Raw genomic sequence first — 16236 nt, 5'->3', positions numbered from 1 at the left:
TTTCAAAGTGTAATGCCATAGCCATTTATAGCATTGGACATTGGTTCTAAACAACCTCACCTTGCCCGAATATCTGCGAACACTATTAAGTATGCCCGCACCTGGTTCCAACTTCCAGCTATAACAAAAGACTGCGACATCATCACTTCGGTACTCAATGGCATGAATACCTTGAATATCCTCGTCTTCTCTGTAATGTCCACATTATTTACAGTCTCACTTTACTTTTTTTTTCGTTTCTGATGTCCAGTTCGCTTGCAGGACTACCAGGTCCAACTGCATGACAACCACGTGATGAGAGGGAACACCGCCGTCTTCAAGTGTAACGTCCCACGCTTTGTCAAGGACTACGTGAATGTGACCGCATGGACTATGTCAACAAACGTAATTCACTCAGGTACGGTCATCCGACACCGTTTTAAATAGTGTGGGACTACATATCTTTTGACTGGGACATCCTTCGCTCTTCTCTGTCACGTGTTCTCTTGCTAGGACATGTAGGACGGTCAATACATTGAGTCAATCTCCTGTTAAAGCGATCACATTATCATTAGTGTCTAAATTTCATCATTTTTTTTTTAAAGGATATTACTGTCGTGATCGTGTCGTGATCGTGATTGTAGAAAGTCCAGTGCATATTTGTAGCCACTTTGAATACATGTATCATGGTTTATGTCTATGATGATATACATGTGTGTGTGTGTGTGTGTGTGTGTGTGTGTGTGTGTGTGGTGAGGGTGGGGTTCGAACGGAGCATCCTGATCGATTATTGATATGCCAATTGTGATAATGTATATCGTCATATATAGGGGGCCTACTTTGCTGAAATCATAATTCATATTACAACTCGTAAAATAAAAGAATGCATTTTATTTTCTCTTCTGCTGAAAGAATGTTATCTTAAAAAACACCTTAACTATGTAAACTTGATTTCTGTTTTCAATTTTGATCACCAGAGAGAGAGAGTAGTCATTAATAGGCCTACATATTTACGACAGGTTAAATACCAAGCATATAAGCTCAAGCATAAAAATCAATCCAAAACACCGACGGATGAAATGATATCCCCCTGTACAAAGAATAAAAGAAAAGAAAAGCAAAACAAAACAAAACTGAAAAAATGATCTCACTATGGAATGCCAGTTGAAGGTTTAAAACGCCTCGCATGCAATAAAGGCCGGTTCGCAACTAACACAATAGGCCCACCCATAGCGAATACAGTATAGGGTCTAAGATTTCCCTCGTATTGAATACAAATGCTCATAAGCACAATTCATGCAATTAGTATGATTTCGACCCAGGGTAGTTTTGATCTAATAATAGCAATGACAAACGTATTAATGGATAGCCTGTACAGACAAATGGAAAATGAAGGCATGATGAATGTGTACCGATGGATATCATGCAAATATCCTTGAAGCAGCGCAAGGCAAAATAATGGAGTCGATTGCATGGGTTGCTAGCAAAACGAGACAATTATTAGCCTGGGCTCGCTGGCTCATCCGGCGTTTCGGTAAGTAATAATGACGGAGGAATTTGATGATGCATAATTTGCCATTTATGGTCGGGCAACTGATCATCACTCGCGTTTATACAAAGAGAGGAAGAAAGGAAACAGAACAAAGTGAATAATATTGAGGACCATTTGAAAGACATGATATTTTTTTTTTTCTCTTGTGCTAAGCAATGAGAAGCAATCGCAGACTTGAGCCTGATGACCGTTCATCTCTTTGTGACGTCAACAGAGGCGCTCTTGTTAGGATCACCACTATTGCTTTTACTACAGTATTCTCACCAAAGACGAAACAGGATGATCTCAGATTGAGCTATTAAACTCAGATTATCTTCCCATCTTGAAATCCAAAGAACGTCATCGGACGTAACGACGTGCTATTGCAAGATATTTCTCACCTAAAAGGATCAACAACTTTATGTAGGAAATTATGTCCAAAGAACGAAATTGCACTTTACGAATGCAGTGGAACAAAGGCGTAAGTTCTACTCCTACGTTAATCATAGCTTTATTTTCTACAATATTAAAACAGAAACTTAACGGACACTAGGCTCATATCAAGGGAGGTAAGATTGTTTTTGAACCTTACGTCATGTAACGCCTTGGAAAGTGATGATATTGTAGATGGAACCAGAAGAGTCACATGACTATTTGACGTCATTTCCGACAAAATATGTATATGAATGTATGTTGTTTTTTTTCCTAAAACTAAAGACATTTCATCTTTAGCGACTGAAAATTGGCTGAATAAAAACGTTTCTTCTTGTGTGAGTGGTGTGCATGCGCTCGCGCGTGTGTGTTTGCGAAGAGGGTGTCCTGTAGAACGATTGATACTGACGATAAAGTTTGGGTGGAACCAATTTAGATTTGTTTGTATATTTTCTGTTATGTCTTGACATGTGGTTGTTTCTATCCAAATTTTTGCTGGTTGCAAGGTTGCTCCGATTTGAGCATATAAGACAACCTCTCCCCGCCCACCCCCCTCCCCAAAAAAAAAAACAAAAAAAAAAAAACCAACATACTATAATCATCTCAAACATTTTCATCTCCAAAGGAATTATATAGATGATAAGTCACTTCTTTATCTCTTTGTTTAGATTCAAAACAAAACATCTTAATAATTATCATACAAGCTTTTCATTTTCCTTAATCCTTGATGTTCACATAATTTCTTGTTTCCCGCCATTTGAGCAGAAGGTCGTTTCAGCGTGCTACCGAACGGCGAGCTACACATACGAGATGTGAGGAACTCGGACGCCGGTGACTACCGGTGTACCGTCCGCAACAGACTGACGGTCAACAACAAGGTCAGCCCGCCAGCAACACTCAGCGTTGCAGGTATGGTATCACGCAACCACCACTTGCTTCTGTTTGGTCTATTGCTATTACCACTTCTACTTTTTATGTTGCACCCACAGTAACTGTCACCAGTGCTATACCCATCACCTTATTGCTATGTCACTGGCTCTCTTGCATCCCGTGCCAGAATACTTACAGGCCCGAATTCACGAAGGTGGTTCAATTGAAACCATGGTTTAAACCATGGACAAAGACCGTAGTTTTGTATGAGGCGCCAAGTGTCGCATGGCCTATTTCGTTTCGAAATCAGTCATTTCGTCGATTTTGTCGACGTAATGTTCATTTCGTTACGAAATGTTAACATTACGTCCACGAAATGATCATTTCGTTATCGAAATGGTCATATCGTTAACGAAATGGTCATATCGTCGACGAAATGACTGATTTCGTAACGAAATAGGCCATGCGACACTTGGCGCCTCATACAAAACTACGGTCTTTGTCCATGGTTTAAATCATGGTTTCAATTATTGTACCACCTTCGTGAATTCGGGCCTATATGTTTCATAATTATTCATATTATCATGATTACTATTATCATAACTGATATTAGTAATAATGATGATACTATTGTTCTCTCTTTTTTTTTGCCGCCACCACTGATATACTGAATACCACAGTTTCTGTTTCTCATCTTAACAATAGCTTTGCTCAAATCATTATTCAACCGTTACGTCATGTAACGACCCACTAGCACCACTAGTTCTGCTACTATTTCTCCTACCTATGTTAATGACCACCACGATCCTAATACTGGGGTTTGGACCCGTCACAGACAGCCAGTACAAGATTGAATAGACTTTGCCTCGAGAGAAACCAGCACATTAAATAGTGTTAAACCGTATTGCAAAAACAATTGGTTTTCTTTAATTTCGTTAATACTATCAAAACGTAATGTAGTCGCATATTCGCGAGATAAAGTACCTTGATCGCGTTATTACTGACAATCATACTAAAGAATTGAAAAAAAAAACCACTAAGAAACTGCACACACAAAAGAGATAGAAAGAAAAGCAAGCAATCAAAAAATCGAACAAAAATATCAAATTCTAATAATATTCTGTTGTACAATTTGCTCTTGTATTCTGTCTTGTGTGAGCCCGCCTACTTTGTGAACCTTATTCTTGAATATATTACGCTGATCAGTTCTGCCGTCTGGTCTCAGGGCGAGAAAAGTCAAGAATCTTACAAACAACCGCAGAAAACCACTACAGAGCATTTCCAATACGATGACCATTGGCGCGGATAAATTTTGAAGTACGGATAGGTTTGGTATATTGGCATCCCACTGCGGACTATATTACTTTGTAATGGCTTGTCGGTCTCCAGTGTACCGATCCGTAGTGGCGTGCTGCGCACAGTGAATCGCAATGCGATGAGAACGAATAATTCATTATTCATAAGGGTCCTCCACATAGGGTTTGTAACTGCGCATTGGTAATTATCATATTCTACCACTGGTACAACTTCTCTGCAAGAACTGCTACCACTCCTACAATCACTTCTTTTACTATGATATTATTACCAACAGAACCAGTACTATACAGCATTTTACATTACTACGACCACAATCACCACTATCACCATCCCAGCTATTACTGCTGATGACGATGCTGTTACTTCTACTAATGCTCTTACTTCATACTACTACCATGACTACTACTACTACTACTACTACTACTGCTACCACTACTACTACTACTACTACTACTACTACTACTACTACTACTACTACTACTACTACAACTACTACTACTGATACTACTACTGATACTACTGCTGCTACTACTACTGCTACTACTACTACTACTACTGCGACTACTACTACTACTACCACTACTACTACTACTACTACTACTACGTCTACTACTGCACTGCCTACTACTAATGCATTGAATTTCCATTGCTATTACTGGGAAATGTAATTTGTTATACGTGGCAACTTGACGGAAATTCAGATTTATATTCTATATAATATTTCATTTACCGACAAAGCATGAGAACATAATGCATTAAAATTCATTCTTCTTTACGGAGTAGTGTTGATGCACAGTATAGGTTTATTTTTTATATTTATTGTTCTCCTTCTCCTGAGTTTGTTTCGTTTCATTGTCGTTATTATCATCATAAAGAGTATGATGAAGATGATAATAATCACGTCAATGATTACATTGATAATGGTGATCCCTATAGATTTCATTATCATAATCATCTGGTTCATAATTATAATCCATTCTGCATGTTTTGAATTACTTTAGTATTAATTTCTGCAATGAAGAAAGTCTAAGCTTTTGCGTCGGTTGTATGAGTTGTCCACAGTATAAAGGCACTTCTTTTTAACATACCTCTCATTTTCTTTTTCTGAGATCATGGATTATGCATAATGTTTAGGTATTATATGCTTTCCATTCGGTGATATCCTCAAAATGCTCATATTACAGTCAACTTAAATGTGTACTCAAGATCATACGTAATTTTCTTATAATATGTTTTGTGAAAGAAAATGAAAACGCATCAAATTGAATGGAACTGAATTGAATTGAATTGAACTGAATTGAGTTGATTGAAATTGAATTGAACTGCATTGGTTAGAATTTAACTGAACTGAAAGACTGAATTGAATGGAATTGAATTGAATTGGGATGAAAGGAGTTGAATGGAATTGAACTGAACTTGATTAAATGGAGTTGAACTAAACTGAGTTGAGTCGAATTGAACTGAGCTAAATTGAATTGAATTGAATTGAACTCCAGAGCCAGTGAACACCGCTCCCGAGATGATCCAGTCCCGCTCGGACTTCACCCTCCGTGTCGGTGAGGCCATCGAACTACCGTGCGTGGCCAGCGGCTACCCTCTCCCAACCTACCACTGGACCAAAGACGGCCAGGAAGTATTGCTCGGAGAAGGAACAGGGCGCAGTCTCCGGGGCGGGAATCTGTTGCTAAGCAACGTGCAGATGGAGAGTTCGGGCCAGTATGAGTGCCGGGCGACGAACCACTTGAAGTCGGTCAGTGCGCAGAGGACCGTAACGGTCAGAGGTAAGTTGGTCATCCCGCCTTACTCGGTCACTTTCATCTTGTTTGTGGCGTCAAAAATTAGGGCAGCCAAGATGACGAGTAGCACTAAAAAAGGATAACAGGTATTATTTTCTCATTTACAGCGAGATGATACATTACTAGGGCAACTACCCCCTGGGCAATTATCCTGGACCCTTCCCCTGACCTTAACCCTAGTCGTGATTCTCAACTTAATCCTAACCCTAACCCATATTCTAACCCTAAAACCCAACCCTTACCCTAATCTTTACTCTAATTTTATCACTAACCATTATTTAGCCGTGGAGTTAATTGCCCTGTTATGCTTAATATTATCATCGTGGGGACGATAATGATCAAAGAATTATAATGAAAGTTCAGCAATGCAGATGGTGCTGTTCCCAGTTCTTTTGTGGTTAAGCATTTTTGTAATGGCGATCATAAATTAACTGGAACTAACATTCCCTCTAGAAGAAAAAGGAATTAAGAAAATAATCTGAACGAGAGATGGGTAAGAAGGATAGAAAGAGATGGAGAGAGAAAAGAAAGAAGGAAAGCATATTGAAAACTTTCGCCCTAATTCACGCAGAAAATCCGAGGTAGCAGACGCTGGCGAAAGTGAGTGCGTGTGGGGCGCGTGGCTAGTCGACACATTAATGGGGGTGGCCTGCAGCACCGTGCGTGGAGGGACATCATGTTCACATACATTTCACGCGTAGTGTGTTGTGTGTGTAGGAGACAGAAATCGGGTTAAATCTACAGTTGATATGATATAGTCTATGGCCTTATCATTCCTTTACAACATTATTTCACTTGATTACCTCTGTACAACACGCGTATATAAGCGCCCGATTGCAGACAGCAGGTGGCAAGCGACCGTTGCAACTACTTACATTATTACCACCTCCGAAGGAAATGCACCAGTCCGACTAGAGCCATCATCGAAAAATGAGACGGAATGTGGAATATATTTGGTTGTTTTTTGCTCCCAAACTTAACAGTTACGTTGTTAATAAGGCTGCTATGTATGTAGATAATGTCTCACGTACAACTCTATCTGGATATCGCGTTGAAAATGATATTTGGAGAGAAACGAAAGCTTAAAATCACAGGAATTCACACTGCTGACAACGGCAGACAGTGAAGGTCAACGGCTCAAATTTTCGTTGGTAGTCTCGTTACGTGATAGTTCTGTATGGATTGTACACGTTCCCTATGACGGCAATTGTGACTGGGTAGTCTAGCTTTACTGCAGATTTGCGTCAGGACTGCCCAACCAATGAACAAGATTCTTATATCACAAAAACGGGCAGAATCTCTACTTTCTGAAACCGTACGCCCCAAGTTTTTGCGACCTTTCGTTCTCGAGATATCCCGTCTGAAAGAATTGCAAGACGGCAAAATATGCTCAAATTCGTCAAATTTGGACTGTTCGCCATAGACAATTCTACTCATAAGGTACTTTTCTGATCAAATTTGCGTCACTGCTACAAATGTTGCAATAATGATATATACACGTAGATAATCCCTAAAGTGTCCACTTTCAGAATCCGGGCGCCCCAAGTTTGCTGCTTAAATAATTTAAAAGTTATGGCAGATTTTGTGGGAAAATGCGTCGATTTTTGACCCGTTTTACGTGTTGTAGCGTTCGCGCGGAAGCGCGGCTTCGCAGATGACCGAAAGTTTTCAATATGATAGAGTGAGAAGAATAAGGCAGGTAGCGAATTGAAGGAAAGAAAGAAAAAAAAAGTATAAAACCGTCCAATGCACTTCCATATTCATCAAGAAAACACACACATTTGGAGTTTTCCAACTAGACACCCGTTATAATGCTAGAAAAGTGCTGTGCATCTGGGAGCGGGCACCCGTCTTTGTAAAACACCTGTCCAATGTTCCTTTATACATGCTGAGGTGGTCGCGAGAGCTCCGAGCAGGGAATTGTATCGAAGCTATTATACTACATGGTTGATACAACCCGCTCCCAAATTAGCATCGTCTCCGTATGAATCACACCTCGATATTATCATACCCGATCAGTTCAACCGTCACTTCACGGAAAATTTACCCTTTCCTTGCATCCCTTCTTGTTCTTCTCATAGCTTTCTAGTCTTTGTATATCATTATTCACCTTCCGTTCTTCTTTCTCACCCCGTCTCTTCAGGCCTTCGATTGGAAGGCGCGAAACTCTATACTTGTGGAGAGGTTAGAGTGGGTTTAAATGTCGGTGTGCTTTTAAGTCATTAGGCTCCGTTTTGGAAAGGGTGAAATCGTAGACCCCCACTCGCCCATTCTCGTTATCTCGCTCCAGGAGCGAGCCACGAATTGAGGAGGGATGCCTCTCCAGAATTGATCATAATGAGACGGGCGTTATGAGTGTTGATACCACTCTGTATCACCTTTTCTTTTCACAGAGGAAAACGAAAAAAAAAAAAAAAAAAAAAACACCAAAAACACTTTGCCATGGCTCAAGCGTCTCATCATAGATATATTCAAAGTTTAAGCCTTAATTCAAGTCTGGCATCAGAAATCGAGATTTGTTTTTTCTTTTAAACTGAAAGTAATGTAACTTTTTTTTTTTCTAAATGATTGTAAAGAGTTATGTGTGGACATTCTCTGAAATGTTGTAGACCAATTGTAAATTTGCAAATCTAAATAAGTGCAGGAAAATTGGAAAAAAAGTATTCTTAAGAATAAATATACGTGCGACAACATGGAAGAACTGTTAGTACGCATGACTATTTCTTATCATTGAATATTGATTTCTTTTACATATTGAGATGGAACATAAGTCATGTCTAATCTCGCGTTGAGCGCAATTTTAGAATCATGCATGTCATGCTCAGCAGAATAAAATCCTAGACCTGCTACCAATATACCAGCTGACGCTGTCATTGTTAAGACTAGTATATTTACAATAGTATTGACGGTCTCAATGTAGTAACCATTTCCGTTACTTGTCATTGTCGCTTTAATCTTAATGTTGACTTTGTTCCTTTTGCTATTCTTTGTTATTGGTGGTTATTTTTGGTTATTCCTGGTTATTATCAATGATGGCGACCTTGCCTTTATCATTGTATTTGCCGATGTCACTGTCATTGACCTTGACATTTACGATATCATCGGTGCTGTAGCAAGCATTGCGGCGTTTTATGTTCCTATCGTCTGTGTTGGCGAGCTTTAGATCTGCGACGCAAACGCTAGAGAAGACGTATAATAGTCTAAAAATGGTGCTCTGCACATGCGCGAGGCAGCTGTTTCCATTATTCAACCCTAGATACTGTGTCTATCAAGCGTTCGCGTCGCAGAGCTACAGTTCATTAATGTCGTAGGTAAGTGTCGACGCGAACGCATTGTCTTTGTTGTTACGGGTGCTGTTATTGCTTTTTGTCCCTTCAGATCCCATCTCCGTCTACTTTTACCCACAAAAACGGAGCGTCGACGTCGGCGCCTTCGCGACGTTCAACTGTTCCGTGTCCGGCTACCCCGTGGAGAAGGTCACGTGGTACAAGAACGCGCTGCCACTGGACGGGGACGACCGCGTGACGGTGTACCAGAACGGGACGATGGTGGTGGCGGGCATGCGCAGAGACGACCGGGGAATGTACCAGTGCGTGGCCAGCAACCGGTGGGAGACGCAGGAGGCTACCATGCAGCTCTCGCTGGGAGGTGAGTCATCAGCATCATGTCAACAACAACAACAACAACAACAACAACAACAACAACAACAACAACAACAACAACAACAGCAACAGCAACATCACCCACGCTAAGCAACAACTATGACATCAGCATCACTACCCTTTCCAACAACACCGCCACCAACACCACCAACAGAAACAAAACCCCCAAACAACAACGACAACAACAACAACAACAGCAACAACAACAACAACATCAACAACAAACAAGAAACAATGCCAACACTAGCACCACCAACTCAGAAAACAATAATGGAAAGATAATAGTAAAAGCTAGTTTGATAAACGCTATTATCATTCATGCTCTGATAGTTATGAACCACAAGTTGTGTGTTTTGTTTTTCTGGCTTAGATGCACGAAATATGATATCATGATAATCATAATCATAATCATCGTATATTTGCTATTAGATAAACGATGTCTGAAAATTATCATCAAAATATGATGGCGTGATAATGATTTATACATAATAACGATAATTACATAGTGATGCTTTGACGAATATCTTATACATATACATATACATACGTAGGACGTTCATGGCGATGACAATGGTTGAGTCAACAAGAAGACGGCATTTGGACACTGTCAGTAATTCTATTGGTATTGATACGGCCAATATAAAATTTGACACACCCAGTTTACATGGAAATCAGTGACCTGGATGGCCAAACACTATGGATGCCTTGAGATGTGGCGTCAAAACATGTGGGGTTCCTGTTTCCATTGGTAGGTAGAAGACAGCCGGATCTGATCATGATTATTGGACACTTAATGTTTTCTACACTCCCCAGACAATACCCTAAGACCAGTTGAAGACACATCTAGTTGTTCCGTGCATAGTTTTGATATCTCATCCACTATATTGTGAAGAGAGAATCTGTTATCGCTGCAGCTTCCAGTATTTGGTTACCATGGTTACACTAAGTTGCAACTTTGTCTCGTTCTGAAACAGGACATGGAGATGATGTCAAATTTGAACACAAAAACCATGGCAACGATTGAAACACGATGTGCGCATCAATTAGCATGTCGCGATATAGCAACGGTTGAACTAGATGAACAAGACAGCGATAGAGACCAACTTGAGTAGGAAAATGCTGAAATTCACCTAATATTGAGGGAAAACGGCAGAGAAGGGGTGAGAGATGGACAGATAGTAAAGTGTTCGGTGTGAGAAGTGTATGGAATGCCTACCATGAAAAGCTCCCTCAAAGAAGTAAATAAACAAAGTACTAAAAGACAAAGATACGAACGAACGAGAAATAAAGGAAGGCGGAAAAGGCACAGAACAGAACAAAGGTAAATTCAATTATTGTAAGGTTGACAGAAAGATATAATTTGACAAAGAGAAAGAGAGAGAGAGAGGGATAGAAAGAGAATGATCTATTTTAAAGAGGGGCTAGGAAGAAAAAAGGGGAGGTATATGCAGATATATAGATCACTGACCTCACGCCATCTACAGTCATATCAAAGACCCAAACAGTTTTGATATCGGGGTTTACGACAAGTGGAGTATTCATCCGGGCAATTTCGCTCGTTTACTACCGACCTGATATCAGCTATCGAGATTTCTAGTGGATATTACCTCGCCTTGAGAAAAAAAGTGGAGTGAATTCAATATGATTAGACTGGAGCAAGATAATCAAGTCAGTGACCACCGCGTACCTAGTATTTTTGCTTAATTCCTAGAAATACACAACCCCCCCCCACACACACGTACACACATACATACACACACATAGAAAAGAATGTGTTATGAAAATGAGTGGAAATCTTCTTTCAACATAAGTTTATCAGAAGAAGTGTTCAGGTATAAGAAAGAGAAAAAAAAAAAACCACACACACACGTCTGTCATTAAATTACAATGGTGTAGTCGCTGGTAACTTTTAATGTTCAATGTAGTCTAGCATCTACATCCATGTGTAACTGATGAGTTTAAATGCAACCCCCATAAAATTCTATCCATTTCTATAGATTAGAGATACAGTGCATGCGATTAAAGCAGCTAAAAACAAAGAAAATTGCTGAAATGCATGTGATTATTTCAATAAAATTTTCAAAAATGTTTTTTTTTTTGTGTACCGAGTGCATTGTCATAAAAAAAAAGATTAAAGTTTTCTCTATTTCATGATATCCTTACTTGCAGAAATTGAAATTGGCTTTCATCTGTTTATCTGTTCAAACTCTTCAACTATACTCTCAAAAGAATGAGACCAATCTTAGCACATGCTGAAAATCAGAGCAATAAAGAATTAAAGGGAGAGTATAGTATTGGTGGAGATGAGGATTGGGATTTTAACATTTTGCGAGATACCAAGAAACTACTTATGGAATAGAGCATGCCATTATAAGAGGAATTCCTTGTTTATTTGATGGAAATCGTCTTTCTGAATGGCTGAGACATCCAAAAACAAAATAACACAAAGCGATCGTGATGAAAGGAGGGTCCCATCTTTTATTGAGATCGCTATGTTGGGATATCTCAGCCATTCCAAAACCAATTTTCATCAAATAAACATTGAATTCCTCTTGGATTTACACGCTCTTTCACATTTCACTAGAGGTTTCTCATTAACTCCAAAAAAAAAAAAAAAAATGTAAGAAACCTGAAGTTAGGTCTCAACCAAAACTATACAATCCCTTATGAATGCAAATGCCTTATACCGGAGGACTACTTGACATAGATATTTCCCGGAGAAACTGGCACGTTACCCCCCACCCCCTTACCCCTACCCCCTGCCCTGCTTCCTACCCTCTCTCTATATATTTATCTCTTCTTCTATCATTACCCACCCTCCAGACCCCTCTCTTTGTAAACGATCGCAATTAGATAGATAAATCTCGTTAGTTGGGTTAGTAGGACTCGTCAGTGAATGTAATCATTTTACAAATCAACATGGGCGATTGTTAGTGGAGATTGAAAGTGGAAAGAGAGAGAGAGAGAGAGAGAGAGAGAGAGAGAGAGAGAGGGAGAGAGAGAGAGAAAGAGTTGGAGATGGGATTGAAATCTATATAAAATTATGCCTGTACATGTGCACAAATATACATGTTATATCTACACAGGAGAGATAGGTAGACAGATACACAGATAAATAAGTAGATAGACAGATAGATAGTTAGATAGACAAATAGATAGATAGATAGAGAGAGAGAAAGAGAGAGAGAGAGAGAGAGAAAGAAAGAGTGGGGGGAGCAGGATTAGGCCGGTATTTTTTTTTCATTATATGAGCAACAATTGCACGCCAATTCTGTTCTATGTCGTCATCGTTACTGAGATGCACACAAGGCATTTTGAACATGGCTACATAAAGCATGCACACACATGCACACACACAAACACACACACATACACTAATATACGTCCATGAGTTGTAATTATCTGCGATATATTGCCTTTGTCCAGGAGTAATTACTGCTACGCTGAATCATAACCACAGAGGACAAAATTGAAGAACAATTGAAATATGCTCATTGAGACATTCATATGATATGAATTTTGACATAGAAAAATAGAAAAAAAAAATAAAATCGTGATAAATCGGTAATATGATTGCTATCATTGTAAATTTCGAGTGGTTTAAAGCGCACAACTAGTCTCTTTACGCACCGTTCATATTCTTTAACGTCTTTTTGAAATTTAGAAACGGCAATGACATGTTTATGTATGTTTGTGTATTTATGAGTTCACAAAGTCTTCTAAACACAGTAAGACCACTGTTATAGGTACAGATTAAAGGTACTTTGAAACCGTTTCGCTGCTAGCTGAGCCCTTGATGGAAATGTCTCACCGACATTGCAATCGGTCGTTCTTTACGTAGTCATGTACTATTTTTGATATCCGAAATCAACATGCCAGACAGATAAACCATTAATTTGCTTAAAGCGCGCAGTTTGTTTAATGATTGAAAATAAAGTGTAAGTCTTTTTTTTTCTGTTGAAAAATGTTTGACGTTCAAAAATGCAATGTATGCAGTTAAACATCAGTTGTCAATAGACTTTGTATTAAACCAGTAAAGTACGGCTGTGATGATGTGAACTCTTTTTCATCTTTACAAAAGAGAACATTGTTTTACTTTTATCATTATTCACGGCAATGACAAACGTCACTTCCCTAGCAAGGATAGTATGCGTTAAGTAGTGTCAGTAACGGATTAATGCTTTACATCAGACTATGACGTCAGTCACACATTCTTTACATACCCTAGGGTAGCCAAGACAACACGATGACTGCTTTCTTGGTATTCTACTTCTACTGCCGGTTGTAGGCTGACTTTTAGCAATGAAATGGTTAGATTGAAGATTTGATATCAGAGGTCGTTAAGTGAAATATATGAAATTAGGAACTCACCGTCAAACTGTAGCAAGAAATCTTTATGACGGATCCTACGTGTATCTTATTCTTATGTGGTTTTTGTTAATGTAATAATGATAATGGCAATGACAAGAGTTAGAATTATGATTATTATGACAACTATCACACCACTACTACTGCTATTACTACTTCTACTTCTTTTACTACTGCAACTATTACCACTACTACTAATACTACTATTGGTACTACGACACTATTACTGCTACTCTACTATACTACTACTACTACTACTACTACTACTACTACTACTACTACTACTACTACTACTACTACTACTACTACTACTACCACTACCAGTGTATTAACTAGTCTATCAGATGTCCGTACAAGTGGATCAAGATTGACGTTGTGGTTTAAAACATTTTTTGTCAAAAGACAGAAGCACTGGGCGGGTATTCGAATTCGGGACGTCCATTTGAAAGACGAGGGTCTCACTCGTGATATCACAGTGCCGCCTCATCCATCCATATTTACTTTCCAAAGAAAAGGTGACCATTCTTTGGGGTATATAATTTCGAAAATTTATTTAGTTATAACAACTGCATTTTTTTTTCGCTTCAGCTGCTAAGCCCATCCTCCTGATGCACTTCACGAACCAGACCCTCCAGCCGGGTCCCAACCTCCAGCTCGCCTGCACCGTGGCGGGAAACCCCACCCCGGACGTGCGCTGGTTTCGGGACGGGGAACCGATCCCCGCCGATTCCCGCTACGCCCTCAGTGACGTCATAAACGAGGACAACGACGTCATCAGCCACCTCAACATCACGGGTCTCTTGACGGAGGACGGCGGGCTCTACCGTTGCGAGGCGACCAGCGAGTTGGGCGTGGTCCGACACGAAGATCGCATCAATGTTCTTGGTAGGTCCGCCAATGTCTTAAGTTATTCATAGATGTCCTTCTTGTCCATTTTCATTCATTTATTGATTGACTCATTAGATCATGAATCCAATTACTCATGTTCACACATTGCACACAAAAACAAACAAAAAATCGATTAAAAGAACGGTTAGCACATAGTATAGTGTATGTAAATAACACAACAGTTTAGAACGATTTAATACAGATCAACAATGATAACAAAGACAAAACTAGACACCTAATGATGTTTTGATAGGACCCGTAAACAAATACGAATGCATTTATTATAAATCCTGAATCTGAAGGTTCATACCATAACAATAAACGAGCAAGAAACATAAATATTTCCTTGATTAATTCGACGAAATCTTTGTATGCCAAATTCTACTGATTCTATTCAGAAGCGTGAGTTCAGTTGCAGCTCTGACAAATGCAAAGAGGTAATCAAGTACAAACTGTGGTCCCTTAAAGTAAAATTACCACTGAATGTTGCGTCGACTTCCCCTTTAAACCATTTCATCGGACTGCTTTTACTCTGCGGTATGTTCCTTTAAACTGCGACTTCATTACGCGCGGGTCTCGCGCACGCCGGGGCCAATAACTCGCGAAGAGGGTGAATAAACAGCGACCACTCCATTCTGTTTGCCCAGTCGTCAGTGACGTGTATTGGATAACTACGTCACAATGCAACCATTTTACACCCGTGTCCGTGCGTGTCCAATACACGATATACCAGGGAAGTGGGATATACCTTTTTTTTTTGTTCAATGTCCGAAAGGAAGGGAAAGGGGGTCTGAAGTATCATAGACATTGAAAATTAATGAATAGATAGATAGACGAAAGGTATGTACAAAGACATATTGACGGTTATAGCCTAACTGGACAGAGATGGGAAAATATGAATAGTTAGATAGATAGATAGACAGATAAATAGATAGATAGATGGATAGATAGACAGATATGATATTATAGTTATGAAGTTAGATAGGTAGATAGATGTATAAATGGAGAGATAAACTAACTCTACAGATTTTGGGATAAATCAATAGATAGACAAACGAAGAGATAGGTAAATGATATTTTAGTTCCGTCTTGAAATGCAAGATGCATCGTTTACAGCTTTGCTATAACACACATTCCCCACAGACACCTGCCCGAGTATGCTTGGGACGAGTCTTCAACGGGTTGATTCTTATACCTCTATACACCTAATCCATCATGAAACCAAAGAGAATACTCTTGAAACTAGTTTACTTTTCAAACTGCGCTTTTTTTAACGTTCCTTGCTTTGCGGCCATCTCTTACTGATGCGGCCATCCCACTGATTACTTCATCTTGCTCATACTGTTGCATTATAATCAGTTGTTTTGATCTATGATGTCATGAATTGATTGAT

General features: G+C 39.4%; 1 protein-coding gene across 1 annotated transcript in view; it reads left to right on the top strand.

Annotated features, from left to right (window-relative positions):
* Positions 1–250: 250 nt before the first annotated feature.
* The window catches only part of LOC140229412 (cell adhesion molecule DSCAM-like), a 49363-nt gene continuing 33377 nt past the window's right edge, over positions 251–16236 (top strand). Inside the window, exons 1-5 of the mRNA XM_072309663.1 lie at positions 251–397; positions 2708–2851; positions 5626–5910; positions 9304–9573; positions 14544–14840. Of these exons, the coding sequence (XP_072165764.1) occupies positions 295–397; positions 2708–2851; positions 5626–5910; positions 9304–9573; positions 14544–14840 (1099 nt within the window). The 5' untranslated portion in view covers positions 251–294. The remainder of the gene's footprint in view (positions 398–2707; positions 2852–5625; positions 5911–9303; positions 9574–14543; positions 14841–16236) is intronic.

This window comes from Diadema setosum, chromosome 6, assembly GCF_964275005.1.
Source record: "Diadema setosum chromosome 6, eeDiaSeto1, whole genome shotgun sequence".
NCBI classification, from domain to species: domain Eukaryota; kingdom Metazoa; phylum Echinodermata; class Echinoidea; order Diadematoida; family Diadematidae; genus Diadema; species Diadema setosum.
Note: the sequence above shows the minus strand (reverse complement) of the source record. Positions and strands in the feature narration are given on the sequence as shown.